Genomic DNA, 26,883 nt, shown 5'->3' on the forward strand with positions numbered 1-26,883 from the left:
TCAAATGCATGAAAGGCTTGATGAACACAATGTGCTAAAAAAGCAAGTTATCTCAAATATGTTCTTTTTGAACAATGTCTACTCTATGAAATGTATGTTGGATGTACTTCTGCTAAATATACAGGACTGTCTCAGAAAATTAGAATATTGTGATAATCCCCATACATGTGATTTAGTTTACTGAACCAAGCTGAGTGTTTTTCAAGGCTCAGGAAACCCTTGCAGGTGTTTCGAGTTAATTAGACGATTCAAGTGATTAGTTGAATACCCTACTAGTATACTTTTTCATGATATTCTAATATTTAGAGATAGGATATTTGAGTTTTCTTAAGCTGTAAGCCATAATCAGCAATATTGAAAGAATAAAAGGCTTGCAATATTTCAGTTGATTTGTAATGAATCCAGAATGCATGACATTTTAGTTTTTTTAATTGCATTACACAAAATAAAGAACTTTATCACAATATTCTAATTTTCTGAGACAGTCCTGTATATATTTAGATTCTATATTTACTCCGCAGGCAACAACAACAAAATTGAAGTTTATTGTAATTTGTAATAACAGCAAAAAAAGGAAGCTGGAAACAGTGTCAGAGAGAAGAAGAAGAAAAGAATCCTCAAAAGCACATATTACTGCTTTCAGTTACCGCGACAGCCAAACAATGATCTGTCAGGTCACTACACATACAGCAAGTTAGTAACTAAGGCAACCCATGCGCTATTACGCATGGCACGTCTATATTGGGAACCCTGGCCGTGGACCAGAGAGTCACTCCATGACGTAGCGACGCACGCAGGGCGTTGTTCTCCCATAATGAGACACTTTATAACAGCACGTCAGCCCTGGCATCAATCTAGTCTGAGAGCGACTTTTAGAACTGAGGAACTACCGCTGTTGGACTCTTTTGGGAACACTTGCTTTTGCTTCTTGCGAGCCTGAAACTCTGTGATTTTTTTTTTGTGGAAATACAAGCTCACCGCTCTCAGTAAGTGGATTTTGTTAACTTTCTCATATTCAGCTGCGCTCAGTCTATCCAGGCGGATTCAATGAGGAAACGCGCTTTTCGCTGGGATACCCGCCGCTCCATTACGCACACAGACAGGACGGCTGAGCTGTCACCGCAAATAAAATGCTTAATTGGTCGCTAAGAAATCATTTTTTTAGATTAATAAAAGTAGATAATACGGGATTGTACTTTGCTACCTTATTTTAAAGTTATTGTCGATATTACTTTTTAATATCCTGTCCTCAAATTGTTTCCATTTTGTAGATGACACAAAGCCGGCATTTTAAAGCCATCTTAAAAGAACAGGGTTTTTGCAACGAAAAAGGGACGCAATTTGGAAAGATTGAAGCTATTTTTGGGCATTTGTTGGTGTAAATAAAAACAAGAAACGTGAGATCAGCTTGAAAGTTGAATCCTGTCAAACTTAAACTTAAAAGTAAATCAAATTTGTCGAATACTAGCAGTGACTTTATCTTACACGTGACGTTATTACCGTTAATGTACACGCTGTCAGCCGACGAAGTTTCTCTAAAGGCTGTCCGTGTTGAACGTGCTGCAGCGACACACCCATGTCCCCACACCCATGTCCCCCCGATCAGACATCCACACACGCACAACCACGCACGCACACTCACATACTGACAGAGACCGTCTCCTCTTCTCATTACTGCCCAGATCGCCTGCAAAGATGCTGCTCCTTCTCCTCGGAATCGTCCTCCTGCACGTCGCTGGTCTGGTCCTCCTGTTTGTGTCAACAATTGTCAGCGTGAGTAAAACTGTCCTTATGTTTCTGTCGTTCTATGATCAGATGAATTCAATCTTAAAGATTAAATATAAATGGACTAAAAACTCCCCATTGACGCTTACTGATATATTATACCTGCAGCAAGAACTATAATGTACTTTTTCTGTATAATTTAAGATACACTTGTGTTTTAGGAATTTGAATATGCCAGTGAAACTGATTGGTTTGGTGCTGCTCTTCACACATTACTGACCGAGTTGTTTGTTGTTGACATCAGGTTTGGACGTCAGGTGAAACTGGCACCTCAGACCTCTGGATAAACTGCTCTACTGCCAATGGAGGATACCACTGTGACCCGGCAACAGCTGGAGGTCAGACCCCTGCCTGATATTTTACAGTTTTCCTTTAAAACAGCTATTTATTTAGAATACAATGGCCACTGTTGGACATTTTTTATCACTGCTCTGCTGTGAAGCTGCGACACATCTCAGGATTTGCTCCCATTTCATGTTCTGCTTTGGACAAAACGGTCACAAGTTTAAAGCACCCACACTGTTATTAATGGGGGACTTGAACTTTGTGAAATGACTTGCTGAAATCCAACATTCCCCGTGTTGATGATGTGGGTGTGTCACGGCTCCTCTGGGACTCTGGTGCCATCTAGGGCAGAGAATGTGGCATTGCTGTTTGGAACTGCCAGCTGATAGGCTGCAGCTGTATAAATAGTCGTGGTGTGATGTCCATATTCAGGTCCCGCGTTAGATGGGATTCCACGGTTGACGGGAGCTCGGGAGTTGTGGAGGGATCAGGGTGGGGCCGCAGAGAGTATATAAAGTTTCAGATCTATGTGTGTGTGTGTGTGCATGCCTGTGACAGAGTGTCGGAAAAGCGGGGAGACCTTGGGCTACCTCATGTAGAACATAGCATCCTGATGGCGGGTGACGCCCAGCGACGGCTCACAGTGTCCAGTGTTAGTTTGCAGGGATCATCGGGACAATTTAAGGCAGCAGCTGCAGCGTTACTGATTTATCAAGACAGTCACCTCCACCTGTTTGATTGAATTTGACAAGATATGTGGGGATATATAGATTCCATTGTTTTTAAAGACCCCTACCTAATAATATTCCCATTGTCCTAATATGAATAATTTAGCAACAACTTCATGGTGAGATCACTGTTGAGCAGCTCTATTTGCTACTAAATGTGGCATCACAGTGGCGCAGGAGCCGCCGGGTGATGTCATCGGTCTAGAATGAGCCGCGCTCAGCCAGTGTGTGTGTGTGTGTGTGTGTGTGTGTGTGTTTTGTCCTGGCTGCAGCGCCTGCACGCTCTGCCAGGTAGCTCCACGGTACAGCCGGTCTGTTTGACTCGCTTTCATTAGCGCCACTGACTCACAGTGTTTATTTAAGAGGGCGCGCGTCCGGGCTCTGGCTTTGGGAGATGGAAGATAGTGGGGCCGTTCTCACGTGGGTGCCAATTCCTGCGTTCAATGGAGCCTTTTTGAAGCTTTGCTGAGCAATCAAGTTCCTTCTGAAGTGAATCATAATCACAGTCATCTTGAGTGTATTTCTGATGAGTTGGTTGCCTTGGTAAATTAAAATATTGGCTCCATTTGGTTTTGATGACGCCCTAGTGAGAGATACTCATGTCACAGTTATCACATGCTGGGCTAGAGTTAAATACCACTTCCTTACAGCTGGGGAAATTACTTCATAGAATTTACTGGCTCTAAAATTAGCTGTTGAGGAAGCAAGTCTTCTGCCTCCAGGCATACATACATAAACACGATGAATGAACTACTACAGCAGTTTTATATTCTATTTTCAGCACCTTGAGTTACTGGGTCGCAGAATAGAAGGCAGAAAAAAAACATCAGCAGTTAGTTTCCTGTTTGGTGTCACAGTGAAAGTCTACAGTAGAAGCATTGTAATACCACAGTAATAAACCAAGGCATTCAAACACATTTTTTGAATATGAGTCACAGTTGCTTATCAGTGACATTCTGAGCCCTGAACCGCGCCTCATGCTAGGAAATGCCCCATGTCACTGGTTCCTACTGTTGGTCAGGGAAGGAAGGAAGGAAGGAAGGAAGGAAGGACAAGATGCGTGTTTATCAGAAAGCAGTGATGTATTGTCGGTATTTATAGGGCAGGGGTGGAACATTTCACCTGTTTCTCACAGTGTTAATACACAAATATCTGAAGACAGGATCATCATAATGGAATCTAAATGTTGCTCTGGCTGCATCTTGCGGATGGAGAATTTGCAGCGTGTCATGTTTCCTCCCATATCTCCCCCCCAGGCAATGATCATCAGGACAAACTGTAGCTCTGTTATTGTAGGTAACCTGACTCCGTCCTGGTAACGCTGTGCAACGATTCAGGATACTCTTTCCCTTTAAATCTATCAGATTCTCCAGGAGAACTGCATGATTCTCAGTGAACGTCCACAGAAAGTAAAGTAACAACTATAGCGATATGTTTTCATTTTAGCCTACAGCGTTCAAACGCGGTCGGTCAAAGTCGTATCATCGCGCAAAGTAAGCCGGCCAATTACTTTATCACCCTTTTTGTTGCATGAGCTGTAATAAATTATGCATCATGCTTTTTTTTCCCCAATGTTGTAAGTGCCCCCTCATTAAACCACAACATTCAAATAATGTAAGAGAATCAATAAAGCGCAGATGCTTGAGAACGTTGGAGGAACCACATCGGAGATTTGACGGTCAAGAGCCCGGCAGTGGTGTGCATTCAAATGGAGCAATACCGAAATCCCACTTATTGTTTTATAGGCTTGTCTGGAATGTTCGCTGATGCTACGGGTAGGACAATTGAGTGAGCTTATGCGGTGGCTGCAAATGCACAAGCAAACTTTAAGGCCCTTGTCACACGGCGGCGTGTTATGGCACGAGAATACGACAGTAAGAGCAAAGACGCGGCTAAACGCGGAGTTCTATAGATGCTGGGAGGGAAAGAGCGAGTGCTCGGGAAACTCGAGAGGGCAGGGAGGCAGCACGGATAACCCTCAGACAAGAAATAGACCATGCTTGGGAATCCTTGGATTCCTGGCATGGTGGCCCCGAAAGAAGCACAGACACAAACACACGACCACGCTCACACATATAAAGCACACAGTTGAGATGGTCTTCCCACGTCAGTACAGGTGTCTAATGGGTTAATGGGGCTTCTAGCATGCCGGCCTTGGAGGACTGGCAGTAGCGATCGATGTGGTACATTTAGTCATAGGTCCTGCAGAGCTTTTAGGAACAGGATACCCAGGTTTCATTGTTATGGATCCATTACACATTCCCAGAAGAAAACATTACGAGAGGATGCTTCAATTCAGCCGGGACAGGAGCAGCAGACTGTGGCATTTGTTTTTCTTGTTGTATTTCTTTCCTTCTCATCCGCTTGTTAAGTCAATGTTATATATAAATGATGCTTTAGATGATGATGAATGTGGTTCAGTTATTGACAACACTCTTCTTTCACTCCCTCCCCACCTCCCCCCCCCCCCGCAGAGTGGATTCAGGCGGTCCAGGCCCTCATGATCCTATCCATCATCTTCAGCTGCCTGGCTCTCTTCCTCTTCTTCTGCCAGCTCTTCACTCTGCAGAAGGGCGGACGCTTCTTCCTCACTGGAACCTTCCAGATCCTTGCCAGTGAGTTGAATCCCCCTGTGACACTTCCGCACAAATCCATCGACATCAGATAACACGTAATACTGCTTTTGGGTAGTATCAAAGCAAAATGTAGAAAGGGATTCATATTGGATCCGGTGTGACTCAAATTATGAAAAATTACTTGTTTTGATCGACTAAAAGTCCAAAACCAAAAAGGCATGCTATTGTCAATACTATAAAACAGAGAGAAACGCAGCAAAACCTCACATTCGAGAAGTTGTAAACATGATTTTCAGCTTTTTTTGCTTGACAAACAACCACTTGAAAATCAACTCAATGACTAATCAGCACTACTCTGATTAGCCCAGTAAAAGTAGTCTGAAAATACAGCACTCACGCAAATCCTCCTCTTGCACGGACAGAGCAATAGCAGACGATCCCACTGCATCTACTGCGGCAGAGAATTAGATTAAGAGAGTCTGAGCCAGTAACTAATGGTTTAATGCTCCACTCGTCTATTGTACGTAGTCCCCTTTGGCCGGAGAGCGGCTCCACTGCCCATTGTGTGTCCTCGCTTGGCAGCCCTTTTCCTACATCCCAGGGTTCGCTCTCTGGTACTGTGCCAGCGCTTTGCCTAGCACCCAGGTGCCCACTCAGCCAAACAGGAATGACACTGGGCGCACCGCCAGCCGCGCCATGTTGAAATGTCAGGAAGGCCCCGGCAGCGCTGACAAAACACGTCGTGCCATGTCGGACCGGGGTTGAGGCGGGCAGAGCAGGAGACGCTTGGCTCGGAGATCAATAAGCGTGAGGCGCTGTGATGTATTGTGGAGGGATGCCTTCTGGGAAACACTGACCTGCTCGCCCTCCTCTGCCAGACAGGGTTCAAGACAGAGAGCACAACACCGCAGAGAAACATGATCTGATAATTGAACAAGATGATGGCCAGCATTGTTAAGTGTTTTCCGGCTTGTTCCCTTCCCTGCAGGTTTGTTCGTGATGAGCGGAGCCATCATCTACACGGTGATGAGTCCGCAGTGGGTGCCGGGGACCGAGGCCTTCGGTTACTCCTACATCCTGGCGTGGGTGGCCTTCCCTCTGGCGCTGATCAGCGGACTCATCTACGTCATCTTGAGGAAGCGAGAATGAGCCGTCACTCCATCCCAGTGTTCCCAGTAACCCAACCAAGTTAAACAAAAGTTTTGATGCCTGAGTACCAATGGCCCCTGGAGCCACCAGACCAACACAACCAGATCACAGCGAGGGGGGGAGGGTGGTAATACCAAAAATCAACAAGCAAACCAACACAAAACAACCAATACTGTCTCAGTTAAAAGATGTATATAGTATCTATGGTTTAAAACCTATTTATAACACTTTTTACATATATGTACATAGTTGTTGTGTTGCTCTGTCAATGGATACATGTATGAGCTTTGTTTTAGCTGATTAAGTGCCTCAATGTTTGTTTGTAATGATGAAATAATTAGATGCTATTGTTGTTGCGTTTCCTTTTTTTGTTGCCTTTTTTTTGTTTTGGTAATTGCCAAAGAATTATAAAAAAAAAAAAGAAGCAAAAAAGTTACTTCAAGTATTTTAACCAAAGTGCATGTATAGAAATAGAAGGGTTAGAAGAAGAGATTTTGTGATGGGCTTGCTTTACAAAAAGAGTGGTAACATCCCTGGATGTAGCATAGCCAGGATATAGAGATTTGGTCCTTTTCTATTTTGTGAATTTTCAAGTTTCAGTGTTTTTATTTTCAGTATTTTTCTATTTCTTATTTTCAACAAAAGATGGTGCTATGTATTTATCATTCCTATTACTGATAGCAATCATTTACAACGGAGTTACCTTGTTCTTGTTTAGAGTCAAACGGCCATTAATTAAAGTGGGAATCAGACAGAGGTACACCTGTACCTGTACATACAGTGCCTGACTGCTTCTTTAGGGAACACAGTCTATTTCACATTGCGGTGTCTGATTTCTGAGTTTGGGGCGGTGCACTGATGAAATCCAAATAGAATGTCAGTATTATTCTGCGAGTTTGTGGAAGAGTTGGATTACAGTGAAATCACTTCATATAGGCTTTATTTTAACTCCTTAATTGTACCCTCATTCTGACGTTTGTGTTCACCTGGCTGTTAAAGTCTCAAGAAGCCAAATTGCCTATTTAGTAGAATACCATAAAGAAAATAACACTGTGGGGCGTTATAGCCTAAGAAATAAAGTATACATTTGATATGATACCAGAAAGAAATGCCACTGAGTTGAAGCCATATAAGATAATATCAGATGATAGGAAAAACGTATGTAGTATTAACTCTATATGTGATGAAAAGGACAGAGAGGTTTGCAGTGATGACACAAATTGTCTGTTTCAAATACTTGAAGTTTGACATGCTGCCGTCTCTGCCCCACTGACGTCTATGAGTTTCTCTTCTTCTGTGTAAAAACGCTGTTCATGTGTTGCGCCATAACAAGACGGTGATGAGGATCTAGCCTAAAAACACTCACTTACTCAATAAAACTTACTCTCACGTTATCTAATACTGTGTATTCCACTGTTACAAGGGACTGGATTCACGCTAACACTTGATGCATGCAGAATGTCTAGTTATTGTCTCGTCTGTCTGCCCGTAAACTCTGAATCTCACATCTCTGGGCTGCAGAAAGCATCATGTGGGGGGGGGGGGGGGGGGGGGGCATTACAGTGATAGCGAATTCTGAACCATCCTGATCGCATGCACTATGAGATGGAACAAAGATGTCAGAGACTGAAACGCAGCGTGCAGTATGTACAATTCCTGTGTGCAGTCTACAGTGTTACAGTGTTGCCATCGTACTCCGCAGTAGATCAAATAAGCGGCCTTGCGCATGTGGTTGCAAATGCTGTTTTGTGACTTGTGTCACACACACACTGGGGGGGGGGGGGGGGGGCGAAGGCACGGCGGTTGACACCCCGACGCCAGTCATTCAAAACATGCAGCTAGTGTTTCAGTGTCATCGTGTGTCTCTCTTAGCATCAGAAATAGGAGGACTTGGTACCTTGAACACTGTAATTGCAACGGTCTGTCCTCCGCTTGACATCCTCCCGAGACAGAGCTATGCTGTGGTGGAATTAAAGCATTTAATTCAGAGCTTACACTAGCTAGTCTGCTGTGTTGTTGTTTTTTAACATGATGCTCATTATCGGGTTCAGTTAGAAGAGATCGCCTCTAATGACAACTGCCCTTCTATTTTGTGCAAAGCGACAAGAGTTCAAATGTCTACGCCATGTTTACACCTAAACTTCCAAATGCTCTTGATATTACCAAAGCTACTTTGAGTTTAAATCATTAAAGGATGTTTCTTACCACCACGATGGAGCTCGTTTCATGTCTTTTGATAACCCTACACATACACAATGTATCTCTGGAGAGGCAAAAACCTTCCTGTTATAGTGGAGGAGGACTCGTCTGTCACACGACCTGTGCTGACAGACGACGGTTTGTGATGATATCTATTCCTTTTAAAGACAACAGCCAGTCCATAACAAGCGCTTCGGCACTGAGCTGATGATAGGGCTTCTAAATCTCCAGCATTGAGAGAGAACTCTCAGGAGGAGGATTCTCGTCGCAGGCCTGAGAGGTCACCGCCTCCCACTGCCTCCCCCTCTCACATACTAGCGCCGGGTGAAATGGGGACGGTGCATTCTGGTCTGCGTGTTTGTGCAAGTTACTGTAGCTTTGAGTGTCTGACAAGGGCTGCAAATGTGTATGCGTATCGTTCCATCTATACAATCTTGATTTTATATATTTATCTTTCATTTTATTATTATTTTATCATATTATACACATTTATCTTAAAGAAATGAAATATATATATTACCTTTAGGTAGTTTACTATGTATTGCGCAATAGCGCTATCTGGTGGACACATATGATAACAGCAACACAATTCTTATATCACACTTAGTTGGCAAACACTGCCTCCGTGTGGTGAAATATGAGCACTACAGCTGCATCTATCTGTCTGATCTATATGATATTCTGGAGAGGGTGGAAAGACTCAATGTCTCCCTTGGGCTCAGCAGATAATTCTTTCTTATTAAAATGTGCCAGACCTCATTAATTCTACATATGATCATTAAGCATTGTCTAGAACTCAGCGTGTTTGCGAGGGTGTACACGCCGTGCCATTAGTATGCACGCATGTGATATAGAGAGGTGATTTCTCCTACTTGTCTACTCTCTATTACCCTTCAGTCAGTCTAATGGATGCTCCTCCTCCGGAGCCATTATGAAGGCTTTTATGGCACAACACATCATTAGAGGTAAAGGCGGAGACGTTCTACATTTGATGAACGATTTGATAAATTCAGACAAAACACAATAACATCACCGTGTTCCTAAATAATAAAGAATGGGGTGCAGAAGAGGGTCGGAACTGCTGTGCAAAAACATCTTGGAGTCTTTAACCCTGATGCATCGGCTATCAGCAATGCTTTGCTTCAACTTAAATAATTAAAAACATTCAAATTTGGAAGAGGAGATGTTGTTTACCGACAAATTTTCACCAGCTGGCCAATGTGCCGCTCCAGTGGAGCACCAGAAGGCCAGTTCAGATCAGGTGAGTTGACTATGAATGAAATAAAGATGGGCGACAAATTAAAGGAAACACCAACACAGCGTTTTAGGGACTTTGAGATTCGTCCGATACCGTATTATGGAGCAGGAGGGACGGCATCTTCCCTCATTTGATGTTTTGATGATGTTCGTAGAGAGCGCTGTCCAACACAAAAGCTGCTGTTCATTTGGGCTGAGATCTGAAATGATTCACATCATTTTCAGAACCACAATCAAGAATCACCTTTATTGGAAAAGTATGCACATACTAGGAATTTGACTATTTCTGGACTTTTCTGCATCTCTCTCAGTTTACTTACACAGAAACAGACTTCACAGCTAAAGACAAGGACAACAAAGCTGGTCGAATAAAGACACATAGAACAGGCAGGACAGTTATGTACACAAGCAGTTCAAAAACAAGATAAAAACACTATTCGTCACCCGTCTGTATCTCGCTTATTTACCAAAATGCTGACCTCACTCTCACCGCTTGAACTTGTAGAAGATCTCCGCCATTTTTACATCTGATGTATTCTGAATTTATACTCAATACTAGAAATAAATATAGAAAATTAAGAAACACAAGCGCAATGCACTACGAAAACACCCCAACATGTAAGCCCCTTTCACGTGTTCTTTAAAATCCGGACATTTCTAAACTGAGTGAACCTCTGCCACACTCGTACTCTTATATTTATGCATCTACGCGCACACAATCACAGAGACTACAAATGTGCGGCGGCGGTGACAAAGCAGACAGACCCCCCAGACATATTCATCACGCCATCCTGAACCTACACCAGTCTGGAAGGACTCGTCCGGTCCCCGTCGCATTGTAATGATGACAGATAAACATTCTGTCATAGCTTTGTCATTTGATTTAACCACCACCTGGTTTTTTTGGCAGTTAAATGAACCTCATAAACTCCGGCCTTCAGACACTATTTTCTCGAGCAGCATTTTTACATGCAGTACAATAGCAAAAGAATGACTTAAAAAGAAGAAACCACAAATTCTGTATCTATGAAGTATTGACTGATACGAATTATTACCTCAGTGTTTAATAGGTGTCTGGGGGTTCCACACATCATTGTTTTGCCATCACAGGGTCAAGGACAAGCTTTTAAAACAATCACTTTTCCCATTAATGCCTTAAAAACTCCCCCTGTCTCGTCTCATCCCACCCAATGTCACTGTCACGTCCTGCAACCCCCCCCCTTTTCTTTTTTACTTCGAGCCTACTGGGAGGTAACATTTTCTAATTTCTGGAACACATTGAAGGGGGTGCAAACAGAAGGTCCACCTTAATCTATCACAGCTCCTCCAAGGGTGCAGGGGTGAACAGTGACAGGCACAAAATCGCAGAGCCGGTGGGGAGGAGGGCAACAGACGCAATTAAGGCTCATGAAATGCAAATGGCTCTTTATGTGAGGGGCTGGGGTTGGGGAGGAGGGCCGGGTCCTCTGCTAGTTCTGCTGCCATCTGCTTGCCATCACCACCAGTGGAGGAACCTCTGGGTCTCGGTAATTTGTAGCTTTAATAATTTTCTCCCTCAGCTGCAGGAAAGAAAAAAAAACAGGGAGATGGCGATGAAGGGGCCGAGGACGTGCAGCTGGCTGAGATTAGATTTCGATTAGCTGGTCAGATCACACGGAGATCTGACCTCTCACACTTTAGCGCGGGCATAAACGCACTTGCGTGTTCACACGTGAGCACATACACACACATTCAGTCCCACTCTCGATTCCACCACTACACAACACCTCGCCTACACGCCATCAAAGCTGACCCTGATCCAAGGTGTACTTCTGGCTGAGTGGGTCCATAAATCCCTGAGGGTGTCTGGAGGTTATTTAGGAACATGATCCCCGGCCGCTGAGGGACGAGCCGTAACCCCCCAAATGCAGATTCGGGCCCTAACTCTCCCTGGAGCCCTGGAGGGTCAAAGTGGACACAGTGTGTGTGTTGTTTTTCCCCCCCCCAATGACAAAGCCATTCATTTGTTATGTGAAAAAAGAAGGGCCTTACTGAAACAACAGACACAACACTTGCTCATACCCACCATACCAACCGATTCCCAATGTCAAGACTGCGCCGTGGTCAGCGCCGCACATACCTGACCCTTGACCCAGAGGGAGTCCATCATGCTCGGGGGACAAAGCGGAGATTGGCAGCCGATGTAGTCGGGGACTAAATCAACTTCAGCTTCTGCCATACATCAAAATCACTTCCACCAACATGCACTCGCACTGAGGGCCTAATCATTTTATCGGCAATGAAAAGAGCGGAGAAGATGAAGCGGAGCGCCCGGACGCGGCACAATCGAGACGGACGGGAGCTTTTGTGGGAGATTTGGAGAAGGGCAGTGGTGTGGAAGTGTGCCTCTCGCTCTCTGAATGTGTTTGAGCGATGACTTAAACACCATGAGTGCACCTTTTATAGCTGGGGAGCGTCACTGGACATTTCAGAGCCAACAAAATGGCTCCCTCTCTGCCTCATGAAACCAAAGTGGCACTTGTAACATGGGAGGATTTTATGAAAAGATCATTGTTTTTCAAGCTGAGAGTCCCGCTGCATCAATGAACACGCATGATCAAAGCATGTGCGTTCCCATTTTAGTGACAACCCGCTCTAAAAGGGGCACAATAGGAATCTCTCAGCTCTATATGGAGCAAATAACACGGATGTGCCATTGTAATTATAGCATTTAATACTCACGCCATCACACAGAGAACACAGAAATGGTTGCAAAACTGCAAGCTGGAGTGGACGAGAAGGTTCCAGGCCTGGCGTGCAGCAGAGTGAACAAGGCTGCTTTTTAATCTCTGCAGACGCACAGACACACAGATGGCTCTCCTGAGGTCCAGTAAAGCCCCGTACTGGTCGGATGGGCGGCAGTAAAAAGCTCTCTGAATGGTGTCGATGAAGCCTCGTAAATTCCCCCAGGCTATAACGGGACCCCCTATGGGAATGGAGTACACAGCAGCCAAGTTATTTGGCGCTGTGCTGCATCTTAAACGTTGAGAGCCTCATTCATTGGTGGTTACGTAGATACTTCAGCCACCTCACTCTACGCGTGTAATATATGCACACGTGCGTGCATGCAGCCAAGATTGAGAGCTACACGTAGTAACATTAGGCAACCACAACGTTGGACTGAACATCGCAGCAAGTTCTCTGCCCGTCATTGAAGGCAACAGGCTCTAAATCAGCCTGGATGGAGCAGGAGCAGACAGCTATATGAGCCAGAGATAGAAAGTTCTGGGATGACAACGAATTAGAAGATCAGATCCCTCTCAGTGTGCATCTCTTCTGCACGAAGCAGCACGACGCCACGCAGGCCCTCCAGCTCTGCAAAGTTCAGTAAAATGCTTGGTGCCTTCAGTGAGCCTGGACACATTACAGATAGTTAGTTTCAACTGCCTATGCGGCACACTCCTATTGAACTTGAATATAATAATCGAAGAGAAAAGGCCTCTAATTAAATGTCCATAATAACATGTTTATGATACATTTTCTCAGTGCAGAGAACGAGCTCTGCTGCTGGACGGTGAGTGTGAGAGCGCCGAGTCTCTTCTGCCTTCTGCAGTGACTTGACCTGCATGAGCAGCCCAAACAAAGCGTGTCCTAGAACTCCTGAAGGACACCCTGAGATGAATACCCAAATGATTTATTTACAGCTCTGAAAGGCGCATATTCAACTCCTAATTATGATATCACTCTCCTTTTGAATAATTGAGCAGGACTAGAAAAAAAGGCTCCAAAAAGGAGAAGAAAAAAAAACTTCCTGTGCTTAGAAACACAGAGATTCAGACATAAATGCTAATGAAACTGTGATTAGTAAACCTAATTAGTCAGCTACTTTCGCAGCTTTTGCATGCCCTAAAAGAAAAAACATGTACATGGAATAGAGACGGGGTGATTAGCAGAACAAGGACGAACGCTGTAATCTTCTCTCAATGGAGTGCCAGCTATGGGCCCATGAGAAGATAGCAGGCCCGGGCTGATAGCAAGGGGACGGTCGAGCTGGTAAGTGCTCATGTTAGCGGGGAAAGCTGTGGATTCCCAGGACAAAGGAGCAGGGCCGAGAGGGGAAGATAAGGCAGGACACAGCGGCATGGATATCCACCGCGAAGGCCATACTGCATTATGCATGCATGGGAACAAAGAGAAAAAACATATAGTGCACCGTATATGTATACAGTGCACAAGCTTCACTCACACACCATCACATTAAAATGAAACTCTGTGAAGTCAAATCCAATATATATTCCCCGCTCACCCCCCCCCCACCACTACATTTTATGATTTTATACTATCGCCATCAAGAAAGAGTTTGCTGCTGCGTTTCCTGCAGCAGCAAAGTCACTATTCACCACAGTTTACAGTGAGTTATCTCCTGCAATGACTCGGAAAAACAAATGATTGACTGACTATGCACCATTTTAGTAAGTGAATAAATAAATAAGGTGGCTTTGTCTGACAGCATTTGAATCCCATCCAGATCATACACACAGCATTCTTTACTCGCTGTTATGTTGCACCTATGGGTTAAAATGAAGATAGCAGTTGCACGTGTTTCATTTTTCTTATTAAAATAATCTTGCAGAGAATCATTCATCAAATAGACACGTTGATGGGCCACAGTCAGATATATACGTCTGCATGTGTATGCGTGTGCACTGCAGGGTTAGTGTAGCCCCCTGTCGGCCTGACCCTCAGAGCCTGCGTACACACCCCCTCACCCTTCATCCCTAGAAACACTGTTGCACTCGCAGTTCAGCGCTGTAAATCACACGCACGAATGTCTGGATAATGTTCACACTGCCACCACTCACACAGGCCTTACCGCCACAGCCCCCATGCAGCATTGGGAATTTTGAGGACCCCCCCCACCCCACCACTCAGTCCCTTTATGCTTTCTTGCTTTCTCCTTCCATTTCTCCCCCTAACAATCAAAGGCCATATGGCAAACATATTCCTACGGTTCATCGGCTTTTACGGCTGTTGTTTAAAGAATGGGCCGTGGCTTTGTTGAGGGGTGTTCGGGGTGGGGGGGGGGGGGGGGGGCAGTTTGAAGGGCAAAATAATATAGTCTGCCCTCAGTCCATTAGAGAGCCTTTATTTCTATTAGTCCAGTCACTAGGCACTCTGGGGCCATTGAAACAACCCTGGTTAATTAGGAAAGAAAAACATAAGCGCATAACGCGTTTTAAAGCAAAGTACATTACACACCGCTGCCGATTTCTTCTGCACCTCTGCACTTGCTCCCTGGGCATCAGTCCTTTTTATGCATCATTTGATCACTTCACGGGAGCTAATTGTGCTTCACCGGGAGATTCAGCAGCCATGTTAAATAGATGGCCAAACAAAAACTGATTACATTCTGCTCAATCATACTCACACATGAAAGTGACTTTGAGCTCCTCCATAGTGCCTCGCAAAAAAAAGTTAATTCACTCTGCATCAAAAGTTAATGGTCCACAATATTTTGGCAAGAGAGCCCAACACAGCAAAGTGCCACCAAAGCTAAAACACACTGGAGGTGTTAACATTTGCAGCAGTGTTTTCCTTCGCTGGCAGGGAGCCATAATTCAGCAACATTTGGAAACCTTAACTTGCCGCTTTATGCTTTCCACTGATCCAGAACAGAGACTCTGGTGACAACCGGCAGACTGACGTGTCAACTTTCTCAAAAAACGAGCTGCCACAACATTAGAGGAAAACTAAACACAATAATAAAGAACTCAATCTTCAAGGCGTTTCATGCCTATTTGGCTCATTTCTGCGAGGTGGAGTTTGGGGTTTACCCCTCTCTCCTTTCCGTCCGCGGTGGCTTTTTACAGCGAGCTGTAAGTCACTCGGACAGCGTCCTGCGCCCGCTGCTGACCTGCATCTGGACAGCATCTGGGGTCACTGAAGTCACGCTGACAAGCGCTAAACCATCTGGAAGCGTCCTCCCTCACTTTGAGGGGGTCACTGTGAGGCGGGGTTATGAAGGGGACCGCCAAAATGGCGAAATGAAGGATGAGGTGATTTGAGAGGGAAGGAATAAGACCGAAAGAACAGGGCAGAAGGTGATTAGCTGTTGTTGATTATCATACAGCATATTCAGCGGAAGATTAAATACTCATAAATAAGCATTTTTTAAATAAGAGGCCCTTTACTTTTGTGGTCTACTTTATTATATGTTAATAGATACGATTCCCTGATGGTAACTATTCCAAAAACATCCTCCTCTCCCTCTAGAATTCCTCCTATTTTGTCGGTCTCTCAGCTTACAGGGACCAGTTGAAAGGGTCTTTCTGTAGTCAGATATGCAAACAGCTCCTGGTGGAGGGTGAGGAGTCAAGAGAAACATTCCACACCAAATAGAAAACAAGTGTCCTTGAGAGAACATGATACTTTCTTTGCTAGCGAGTGTAGTGCTCAGTGTAAAAGAAAAAGAAAAAAGCGACGGGGGGGGGGGGTAACATGGCCCGGACAAAAGAAGGAGAGCAGTGCATAAGGAGCTCAGTGCCTTAGACTACTTGAAATACTTGAGAGTTCTCTGTGGAGCCCTGGGGTGGACTCAGCACTCAGGGATGAAGGATCCTGCTACAGGAAGTAAACAAGGCCCTGTGAAAACAGAGTGAAATGTTTCAGAAGAGGATGGATTGAGGAATAAGACAGGGATGTTACCAAGGCAAAGAAAAGGGGGGGGGGGGTGTAGTAATCAAGCTATGAGGATGTTTGCCAGTGTAATGCCAGGGAGGATGGGATGGTGAAGGACAGACAGGGATGCGAGTAATTGATAGCAGATTACAGAGTCGTTAGGCTCAGGTGAAAGCTGCAGGACACACCAGGACGTTGCAGCCAGAGCTAATTGCACTACGGGAGGCGCAGTCACTGAGGCCCATTGTTCCATGGCTGCTGCAGCTCCCAGCCTTGTAATTAAAGAAATCATTAGGATCCAGACGGACAAAAAGATGGCATCAGACAGCAAATATTATGTCATTGCTCAAAGTCAGTGAGGAAAATGAGATAGCAATGGAAAGCAGATAAAAGGAGTATTTGAAATACATTCAACGTCTCTAACCTTGGAGTTAATGGATGTAAAACAGGGACATCCCCTCTTAATGAGCATGCACTCGCATACAGAAAGGGGTCCACGGTTGCATGGTACTACAGGCTGTTTGGCACTCCGGGCCTTTCAGCAGATCACTACTTAAAGGGAAGGAAATAGAATCAATATGTAGATGTCGTTCCTTCACAAGACGAGAGGTCCAAGTGGTACCATACAAGATGTATTGCTGGTGCAATAGTTCAACCTGCCTCCGGCACCACATATGTTCTGGCTTGCTTGGATCACAACGTCCCCCCCCCCCCCCCCTGCTTGTCTTTCTTTATATTCCTTCCAGCTTTCCATATCAAAAAGACATGAAAGATGCTTTCTCTTTAAAATGAAAGCCGTGCAGAACAAGGGAATGAGATTTTTCTACTACGGCAACTTCTATTAATGAGTCCTCTGCACAATCACAGAGAATCATTACTGACAGTATCGAGATGTGTTGATGCGTCTCGTGTTGTTCAGCTGTGTGGAATCAATAGGAGCTCTTGGTTCATTCAGTATTGAGCTAATGGTAAACGCAATGGGACCCTGGGAAGGGCTTCTCATTAACAGAAACTAGCTTTTAATGATGTCCCCGTCTCATGTAGACTGATGATAAGCATTGATCCTTCTGCCGCCCATTGACTGCCTACTGTTTGACCTTTGGGCCGGAGTTACAGTGGTTAAACTGTAAGCCTGCCAGAGCAGTTTCATATGGAGGTCGGGGCGCTCTGCATCTATCACTGTGAGCCCACACATGTAGCAGGAGGAGGAGACGGCGAATATGGAGGGAAGAAATGAGCATAAGCATGATAATGAGAAGTGGAGGTCCGAGACGAGGCTGAGTGATGATGACGATGCTGCTGATGTTGCACTCTTTGCCCTCTCTCTGCCCCGGGGCACTGTCTCCCAGCTGATCCCACGGGCTCCGTCTATACCCTGCTAGACGCCGTACCATCGTCCCTGGTGACCCACCATAGCCTGCGGGCAGTAGTGACAAATGACTGACAGAGCGAGCACCTTGTTGTCCGTGTTCAGGGACCAAGTAAAGGTGCTCAGTGGTCATTATAGAGGACCAGGGGCACTGCAGGGGAAGCCACAAATGATCTCACCTCCGTGCCCTCAGCTCACCTCTTTATATGCTAATGATCTCCATAAAGCTGTCTGATGTGCTAATTTGGAACAGCTTGGCCAATCAGTGGGGAGCTCTTTGGTTGCCATGGTGCCGCTCAGCAGGAGCGCCGTGGTACCGGGGGTGAGTTCGGACGGTGGCAGGTGGACGGCTCGGGCTGTTCGGGCTCCTGTCCCGTCACCTCACCTCCCTCATCTGGTCGTGGGGCACCAGCTGTGACCCACTTCCACGTGTCGTGACCCCCGAGATAACCACCGTGGAGAGGTCACTTTACCTCCTTTAGATCTGCAGTCTTCGCCCCTTTAGTGCGAAAACACCATTGTCTGATGTCAAATAAGGCACAATTTGTAGTGCAATGTAAATATCCAGAGACCAGCACAGCAGGCCTGAAACGACTTATTTGGTATAGCTGAGAGTATACTTAATTAAAAAACTGCATTAAAACCAATTCCCTACATTAAGCACATATTCAATAAACTATATTTAGACAAGAATGACCTATTGAAACATGCACATGTTGTATGCATGTGGGGTAGGAGTTCTCTCTGCGATAATGGGGTCATGTGGGGGAAAACTGTCACCTGTAATAAAATACAGCTCAGCAGGGAAATATCTACAGGCGTGAGAGTGTCATCACATACAAATAAAGAGAAACAATGATTTGGAAGCAAGATACATCTAATTTGAGTGAAATTGTTCAAAGCTTGAGTTACATTTGAGCCTGTGCTGTATTTTACCTGCTCAGCATTTAAAACATGAATAATGTGGTAATATTCTTTTGATGTTAAATAAAGCTGCAATCACCCACAGCTGTATTGGAGTTACCACAAGTCAAATGCAAATAACCAGTAAATCACTGGACATTTGGATGCTAATGTGAGTAAGCAGAATGAAAGAGGTTATCCCCCCGCTCTGAAAGACCATGCGAGTGCCCTAATCCACAACAATCACCCCAAAATGAACCAACTTTCCACCGGAGACAGTGGCTCAACAATGAGACTCTGCATCCTTTCAGAGTGCCATCAAATCATTCATTCTGCCGTTAACGAGCCGTTGTAAAAACACTTTGTCTTTGCCAGTGGGGGCTGAGGAGGAGCAGGGGGTGAGGGGAAGAGGAATCCTCATTCACAGGAAACTTTCACTGTAAAGAACCGTCCTCACAACAGATTCCTCCCTCCTCCTCCTCGGGTCCATACTTGCACTGCTACCAAAGCCTGCGCTCCAATTAGGCCCTGCAACTCAGGAAGAAAGGAAATAATTGGGCTGTTCGCCTACGAAAGGATGAGACATTGGAGCTGTTGGTGACTCCCCGATGAAGCTTCTGGGTTCTTTTCAAGAAAAAAAGAAATGGTAGAAGCGGCAGAGAGACAATGGCATTAGGTAACCAGTCTCACCAAGGCCCTTTGCTCACCAAATTACCAGTAGAAAGAGGATAATGGCAGATTAATTAGACCTAATGGAGTAATTCTTAAATTAACACCATTTGCTAACAATTCTGCACTCTTTTTCTCCGTCTTCAGTGCTCTTTGAGCAACGAGGGAAAGTGCTTTCATACGTAGTAAATCAGACATTGTGAGCCACATTAGCTACTAAAGCCCTTACTTTGTTCAGCAGCTCACAATACACGTTTGTTTCCAGAAACTATTCCCACTTCATCAGCAATTACTCTTGAAAGTGAGAGTTACTCATTTAAGTAAAAGCTACATAAATTTCAATCACACTTGTAAAAAGAAAAAAACTACGGTTGATAGATGATGGATTGTGTGTGCTCGTCACCTGAACCTCAACCCAAAGACACACTAACATTAAGGGACCTTCGGTAGATTCGTATGCTAGTTGAATGGGTTTAAAACCCCCATCAATCTTCGCTATGGCTCGTAAAAAAAACGGTGTCTGTCAAAACACTGAAAACTTGGCATGGCCATAGAACAGCGCGAACAATTTGCACTTATCAGAAATGAAAGGGCACAGCCGTAGACATCATGGAATGTCAGCGCGCTGTGGTTGATGGGGGGCAGGAAAAACTAAATGAGGATCATTAACTGGAAATAAAACTCCTGCGAGTAAGTACATGCCATACAAAGGGGCATTTCCTTGGGCTATTCTGTACGGCGTGTTGGCTTTAAATCCAGATGAGGAGATAACAGCTTAAAGGGTGCTCGGCTGTTGGGACCACAATGCATCAGCCAAAAAAAAAAGACCCTCAATTATTCAGTCTCAGCTTCACCTAAAATGTCTAACAACCCCAGCTACCCCATGTCACTCATGATGTATATTTGCCAAATTAGGGCCCAATTAGAAATAATGGGCCCTGCAGTGTCAAATTTATTACCATGCGGATTTTATTAGAAACAGCAAAGGCTGCAGATTGATTGTTATTTCTGAGAGCCTGAATACCTTTCAGTGTATCAAAGCACCACAGAGGTGTTTAAGAACTGGCCTCATAGAAAGGACATGTGGAAAAGTTATGGCCATTTATGGCTGAACTAAAAAAAGAAAGACTTTGGTGTTAGTGCTACCAAAACGTTATCTTTATCACCTCAAAAACAGCTTCATGTTTAAGCATAATTTGGTGCCAGTCTTTGATTGAATCCATCTGTGACTGGGAGATTTCAACAGCTAAAGCGCAAGTTTGCTGAAATGTGTTAACCCGCTGCAGTACTGGAGGCGGACAGAGCAGTGAGATCCACTGTCAGAGTTCAGCTGTGTTTGGTGTCCCCAGTGCACAGGTTAAAGATTGATGTCTGCCCTAATCCCCGTCTCCTCCCACACACACATACACACACACTCACTTTCTCTTCCTTTGTCCCTGCGACCCAAAGCAGAATCAAAGAGTGCATTGAGCGGACCTGGAGTTCCAGCACACCCCATTGCACATGAAAAACCGATAGGTTCCTTTCGAGCCTCGAGAGGTAAGCCCTGAACCTTGAGGTCCACATTGTCCCGGTGCACTTTGACACGAGGCGACAATGGAAGCCCTATCTCCAGCTATAACGCGAGCTCAGAGGAAGGGGCAGGAAACCATTCAACCCGTCGTTAACCCTTCTGCCTGGCTCTGGAAACCAGAGAATGGGGTAGTTCCACCGTAACACCCTCGCCCCATACACCTCCATACACCACCCTCCCCAACAGACCAACTACCCAGCAGCGGTACAGCCCCCCTTTTGTCCCATTGTGCCATGAGTGATGGATTCTGGCGGATGGGAAGAAAATTAGGGCCGCAGAGAGTTTCATAGGCTTGATTGGCAACTTTGGATATGCAAACTGTCAAGAGAGAAGGCAGGAATAACTATGGTACACCTAAATGGGCCGGCTCCAAAAAGGAGAGAGGCCAAGGGGTAAAGTGTTGACACATAATCATAATGATAAAGAAAGAAGTCCCTGTAGAGAAACCTTGTGTGCAGCTTGGCCTTTTCTCTGGTGGGTTAACTTGATCTCCTGTGAATGCTGATGGAGGATCATGCAGATATTTTGGGGGGGGGGGCGTGGAGGAGGCCAACGGTGTTTTACGGAGGACTCTTTTGAAGAGCAGGGGCATTATAAATGCTAAATACCAAGCCGGACCCAGATGATCACCATAGCCTGCGGCAATCAATAAGTGAATGGAGACCAGGTGGTGATGGCGCCATTCAGAAAGAAAGGAGGAGGACCAGGATTCTACCAAGTGGGGCAGCAGTGAATACACAATGGAGGTTTAAAACAGGGAGATCATAAAAAGTGATTGGACGCTCCTGCAAACATCAGTGGCAAAGCTTTGATTAAGCACAAGCCGAGATGGAGGAGGATCAATAGATGTGTGTAGGATCTCAAAGCCCTGAGGGTGGACAGAAGTACAGGGGAGACAAAACCAACACTGACTAATGTTATAGATACTGCTCTAAGATCAAAGTCTATTGAAACCTTTCTCTTTGTTTTCAATACAGACACGATCCACATAGTGTTCGGGGTTTGAAAGCATTTTAATTTATTGCAATCCAGTATTAAATCCCCTTATCAATCCTTGTCAAATCTAGTTTTTCCTTCATTGTAAGGGAACTAAACCTAGAAATGAGCTCGTTTGTTTCACTAGATAAGAGTCAACGCTCGTCGTTGAACTGCAAAAAACACTCAATCCACTCATGATCACAGCTGACCGTGAAGCAGTGGTTCTATCTCTAAACAAGGCATATTAACCCAATTACAGCCAAGCTTCATTTGGGCCTTTGGGTAAATTACTCATGGAATAAATGTTAATTAGCTACAGCTGATATAATCTGCCACAGATGATGTGTGTCACTTCCAACACAGCAACATTAATCACCAACAAAAAAGGAGAAGCCTGCTACCTAAATGTGTTTGAAATATTCTGATCTTGCACGTAAATTGTCAACCTGGAACCAGATCCAAAATCAAACATAGGATTTGTTCTACTTTCCTTTTGCTTTAATTTGAATTCAAATCCAATTCTCACATCTATGCATGTTAATAGAGTCCAGGACTGAGTCTTAAAACCTGGAAATGAGCATTTTGCACTCACGGTTCCCTAGTCTGGAAGTCAATGTTTTTTTTTTTTTAATCGATTTTGGTTAGATGCTGGAAATAAGGTCTGTGGTTAACACAAGTTTAAGAGATTTTAACTATTTGTTCTACAACATCAAATACGTTGGTAAATATAAAACATTTTAAACTTGTATGTGGCTAAATGAGACTAAACCACATCATGCTGAACACAGGTTGCGCCGCTGACGTCGGAGTATCTCGTGTCCAACTTGTGTTTACGAAAAATCACACTTTCTGCGATGCTTAAAATCTAATTGGAAAAATCCCATCGTCTTTGTGTCGAGGAAACAAGGGCGATGCTAAATTCCCTGCAGCACTAAACCCACCAAAATCATGATCCACCTGTATGCCATATGTTTGTGTTTTTTTAACTACACTGACAAACATTCCACCTGCTCTTTGAACAAGCTAGCGTATTAATGGCTGCTCTGCACACCATGTGATCCCAGTAGTTTTCCATGTCTAATGTGATCCAGGTACGGGTTTAGCCTTCACTTAACTCTAATCCTCGCGCACTTGATACTTTCTTATACGCGACTGTAATGCAAACATCATGCAGAGGCTCGCAGAGCTGCTTAATGTGATTGCAAAAAAGAAGGGGAGGCAAACATTAAAAGATAAGCGTTTGCCCGTAAACCGTAACACATTAATATGGATCAGGTTGAAATCCCCTTTCTTCTCACTCAAGGGAGCCGCGTCCCGTGAAAAGAGGAGCGCAAGAGGATTTAACTTCCATGCCGATTGAGGAACAATATGAAACAATAAAACCAAGTGTTTCATATTTACCGTTTGGGTTTAATGTATTTTTAAGTGTTCCAGTGTACTTAAAAGCAGCACTGCCATATGTTCGGGTGCCTTGCTCTAGTTAATCAAATGATAAATCACCAATACAGAGCAGCTGCTGTATGCTACGGCCACAACACTCATCTGGATTGATTTAAAGAAAACGCTGGTATAGGCAGAGAGTAAGACTAAAACACAGCCACAGAACTACGATGATAGAAACATACGAGCTGTATTTACCATACATGTAATTATTTATTTACACTAAAAACCTTTAATCAAGACAATCTGTAAATGTTAATTGTCTAAATGACTTCTTATACACCAAGTTTAAACTCTACACAATCATTTTTTATGCGTTCAGTTATAATTGAGCACATTTCCTTATTTCATTTGCATTTACAATATCACCCCATATTGATATCCCCTTTGGATTACATGGTTTTTAATGAACTCGACATCGGTGGGAATAATCATAGTCATTTTCATCCGCTGAATGTTAATCATATATTGCTGCTCTGGCTGTAATTACTGCCACGCTGCAAGCCTCTGCATTTGTTAATGTAATTAATGAGCATATTATTCTGAATGATACCAGGATTTTCTCAGCGGTGGCAAAAAAGAAAAAAGAAAAAATGATTGCACTGATTATGTGCTGAAAACTCAGAAATCAATATTGTAAATATGAGTCCTGACTTCTCTTATTGGCTTTGCTGATGCAGAATGAAGATCTCAAAGCAAATCACTTCCTGTGGGGAGGCGCTCTAACGCACAATTAATGGCCACTGTGGCATTTTAGTTTCCATTCAACGTCTCACTGCAAACAGTTTTGTATCGTTTACGTTCCGTTTACCTGGATTTGCAGTCCTTCGTGCTCTTACTTTAAGTTCTTACTTGAGAAATTGGGGTACATTCCAACTTACTAGCTACATTGTAAAGCAGGAATACATTCAAATAAGCTGGATATTTGTGTAATATGCAAGTATACGTGACACACCGGTGTAGTAACAAGAATGCCATCTCTGCATTCGTACAAACTCCTTTTGCCAATCTCAGCTTTCATCCATCCAAGAAGAGAAACTAGTTTCAACAACAGAAAAACTGTATCAGAAACTCGTATACCATCTACTTGCACCTTAATGTTTAAACTAATGTTAATATTGAGTATGAAACTAATTTCAGGAAGTGGAAGTGGTTGAAGAGTAGTTTTCGAGGTTTTATCATTTCACAGTTGTTCAAATGAGTCTCCAGTCAAATTCCGTGTGACCAAAAGTGGCTACTTTCAGATTCTCTGTTCTCCCCGAGGGTTTACAAGTGAGAATGTGTTGTCATCCACTGTTACACGGTACGAAGCGGAGTAATTAATACAAAAATTGTAATGCTTCGGTGGAATGTTTCTTTCAACTTTCTTAGAATGACTTTGCATACCCCACGGGGAAGGGAAAGTCATGCAGCTCTGTGGAACTTACAGCGTTTGTCCTCTTAACCTGGTCGGAGGATCGTTTCACTTTGAACCTCGGAGCCGTGGGTGCTGATGAGCCAAAGCTCCCCCACGCTGAGAGTGTAATTACAATGTTCTCAGATTCATAACCTCTTGCGTGTAAGTTATGGGCTGGAATTTAAATAATCGATCATTTACCAACCTGGAGAGGGCCGTGCTCTGTGCCCAATTGATAGAGAGTTTTTTTTTTTTTCATCTCGGCATGGAAGAAGAGGCGAGAACTTATTGTAAGAGGCCTAGTCATCCTCAAGCCCATTGCTCACTTCCTTTGGAGACAATGTTACTGGCATTTGCTCGGATTTATCTTATTTGCATTACAGACCAAACTACGTATTCTTCAATAATGGAAACATACAGATATAGAGCGCACATCCCGCACCAGAGCAGATATATTCACAGCAGTTCAAAAGAAGACGATGCTTTTGGTGCCAGCTATTCTTTCCTCTGAAGCTAAGTCGCTATACTCTCACACAGACCTTTCAGAGCCCTCTGTTTTTCTTTTTCAAACACAGATTCAGAGACAGCGATCAAATGTCAGACGACACCAAGCAAAGACTAAACGGAGCGAAAGCTTCAAAGTTGTCGTGACTCCTGCTTTTACAAAGAGATGCGATATAGTCTTCTCTCAGCACCTCGAATTCTACTAAATCCAAAACACGCTTCAAACAATGTTTTGCATAGAAACTCTGGATTGATGTATACTGTATAGCTGTGTAAGGTTTGCCAGGTCGCTGTGCTCCACTGTGTGTCATTTGTGATACTTCTGAAAATACAAACTCAACGAGTGACAGTGAAAACATGCCGTTATTGCGTGACTTGCAGCCTAGCGGTTGTTCACTTCTGTAAATCGGCACAGACAACGAGTGCATAATAAACACCGGCAGGGAATGATAAGGTGTGTCTCACTTTAAAAAAACATTACTGCTGCAGTTTTACTGGAGTGGGAAAGGTCAGCACTAAACATCTCTGAAGCTTTATGATGCGTTTGGGGGGAAAAGAGAGAGTTGAGGTTGAAGAAAGTGTTGTTAGAAGACGTCATAGAAGTCGTGATTCGGCAACAAATCTCCACTTCCTCATGCACCACCGTTCCTCCCCGTTTCACGTTTTTTCATTTTCTATTCATCCATCCAGCGTAGGCAGTTTAGTGTGTGTGGTTACACTATAAACTGTTGTCAATACATGTTATTGGAAAAGTTGCTAAATGCAGATTTAATGTGTTATATATGTTTTATCACTTTTTAAACATCTTTTATTAAAAAATACTTAAAATATCAGTCCTCCTTGATTTGGTAATGCCTGTGCTTACTGGTTGTAACCATATAAGACTTATAAAAAGTGGACGTAGTCACCATGACAGGACACCCGCCCTAAAGCATACCCTGCTTTATTTGACTCTAAATGGACCATCATTTACTAAATGAACATCATGCTGTGTTGAAGAAGACTTGAAACTAGAGATTGAGACCATAAACTCATGTTTACAATGTTTACTGAGGGAATAAATCAAGAGAGAAGTAGAGTCATTTTCTCATAGACTTCTATACAATCTGACTTCTTTTGTTTTTCTTAATTCCCATTTAAAGCAATTTAAAAAGCAAGAAATTATGTAATGAGAATTGAAATTCAGGTGATCTCAAGTGCCTCCCTGCCAGCAGCCACAGTACTAAAACCGCAGTATGCCGTTACTCATTCTGGAACGAGTGAGCCACATGAAGCCAGTAACCGCTGTACGTCCCAACGGATTTAGCAAAATGGTTCTTAAATTTGAGCTGAAACCACAAATGCTTGAATTTGTGATTTCTGGAAAGACTGAATTAGGCTGGAAACGTTTCTCTTCCAGTTTGTGACCTGGATTA

At 44.0% G+C, this 26,883-nt stretch overlaps 1 protein-coding gene across 1 annotated transcript; it reads left to right on the top strand.

Moving 5' to 3' along the window:
• The first annotated feature begins 863 nt into the window (after window positions 1-863).
• pmp22b (peripheral myelin protein 22b) lies at window positions 864-8,046 on the top strand. Its single transcript, XM_079183271.1, has 5 exons — window positions 864-986; window positions 1,683-1,773; window positions 2,030-2,123; window positions 5,273-5,413; window positions 6,363-8,046. Exons 2-5 carry the CDS (start codon window positions 1,696-1,698, stop codon window positions 6,521-6,523), a joined length of 474 nt encoding a protein of 157 aa, XP_079039397.1. The 5' UTR covers window positions 864-986; window positions 1,683-1,695; the 3' UTR covers window positions 6,524-8,046.
• The last annotated feature ends 18,837 nt before the right edge of the window (window positions 8,047-26,883 follow it).

The sequence above is a fragment of the Pholis gunnellus genome, assembly GCF_910591455.1.
Source record: "Pholis gunnellus genome assembly, chromosome: 21".
Lineage (NCBI taxonomy): Eukaryota > Metazoa > Chordata > Actinopteri > Perciformes > Pholidae > Pholis > Pholis gunnellus.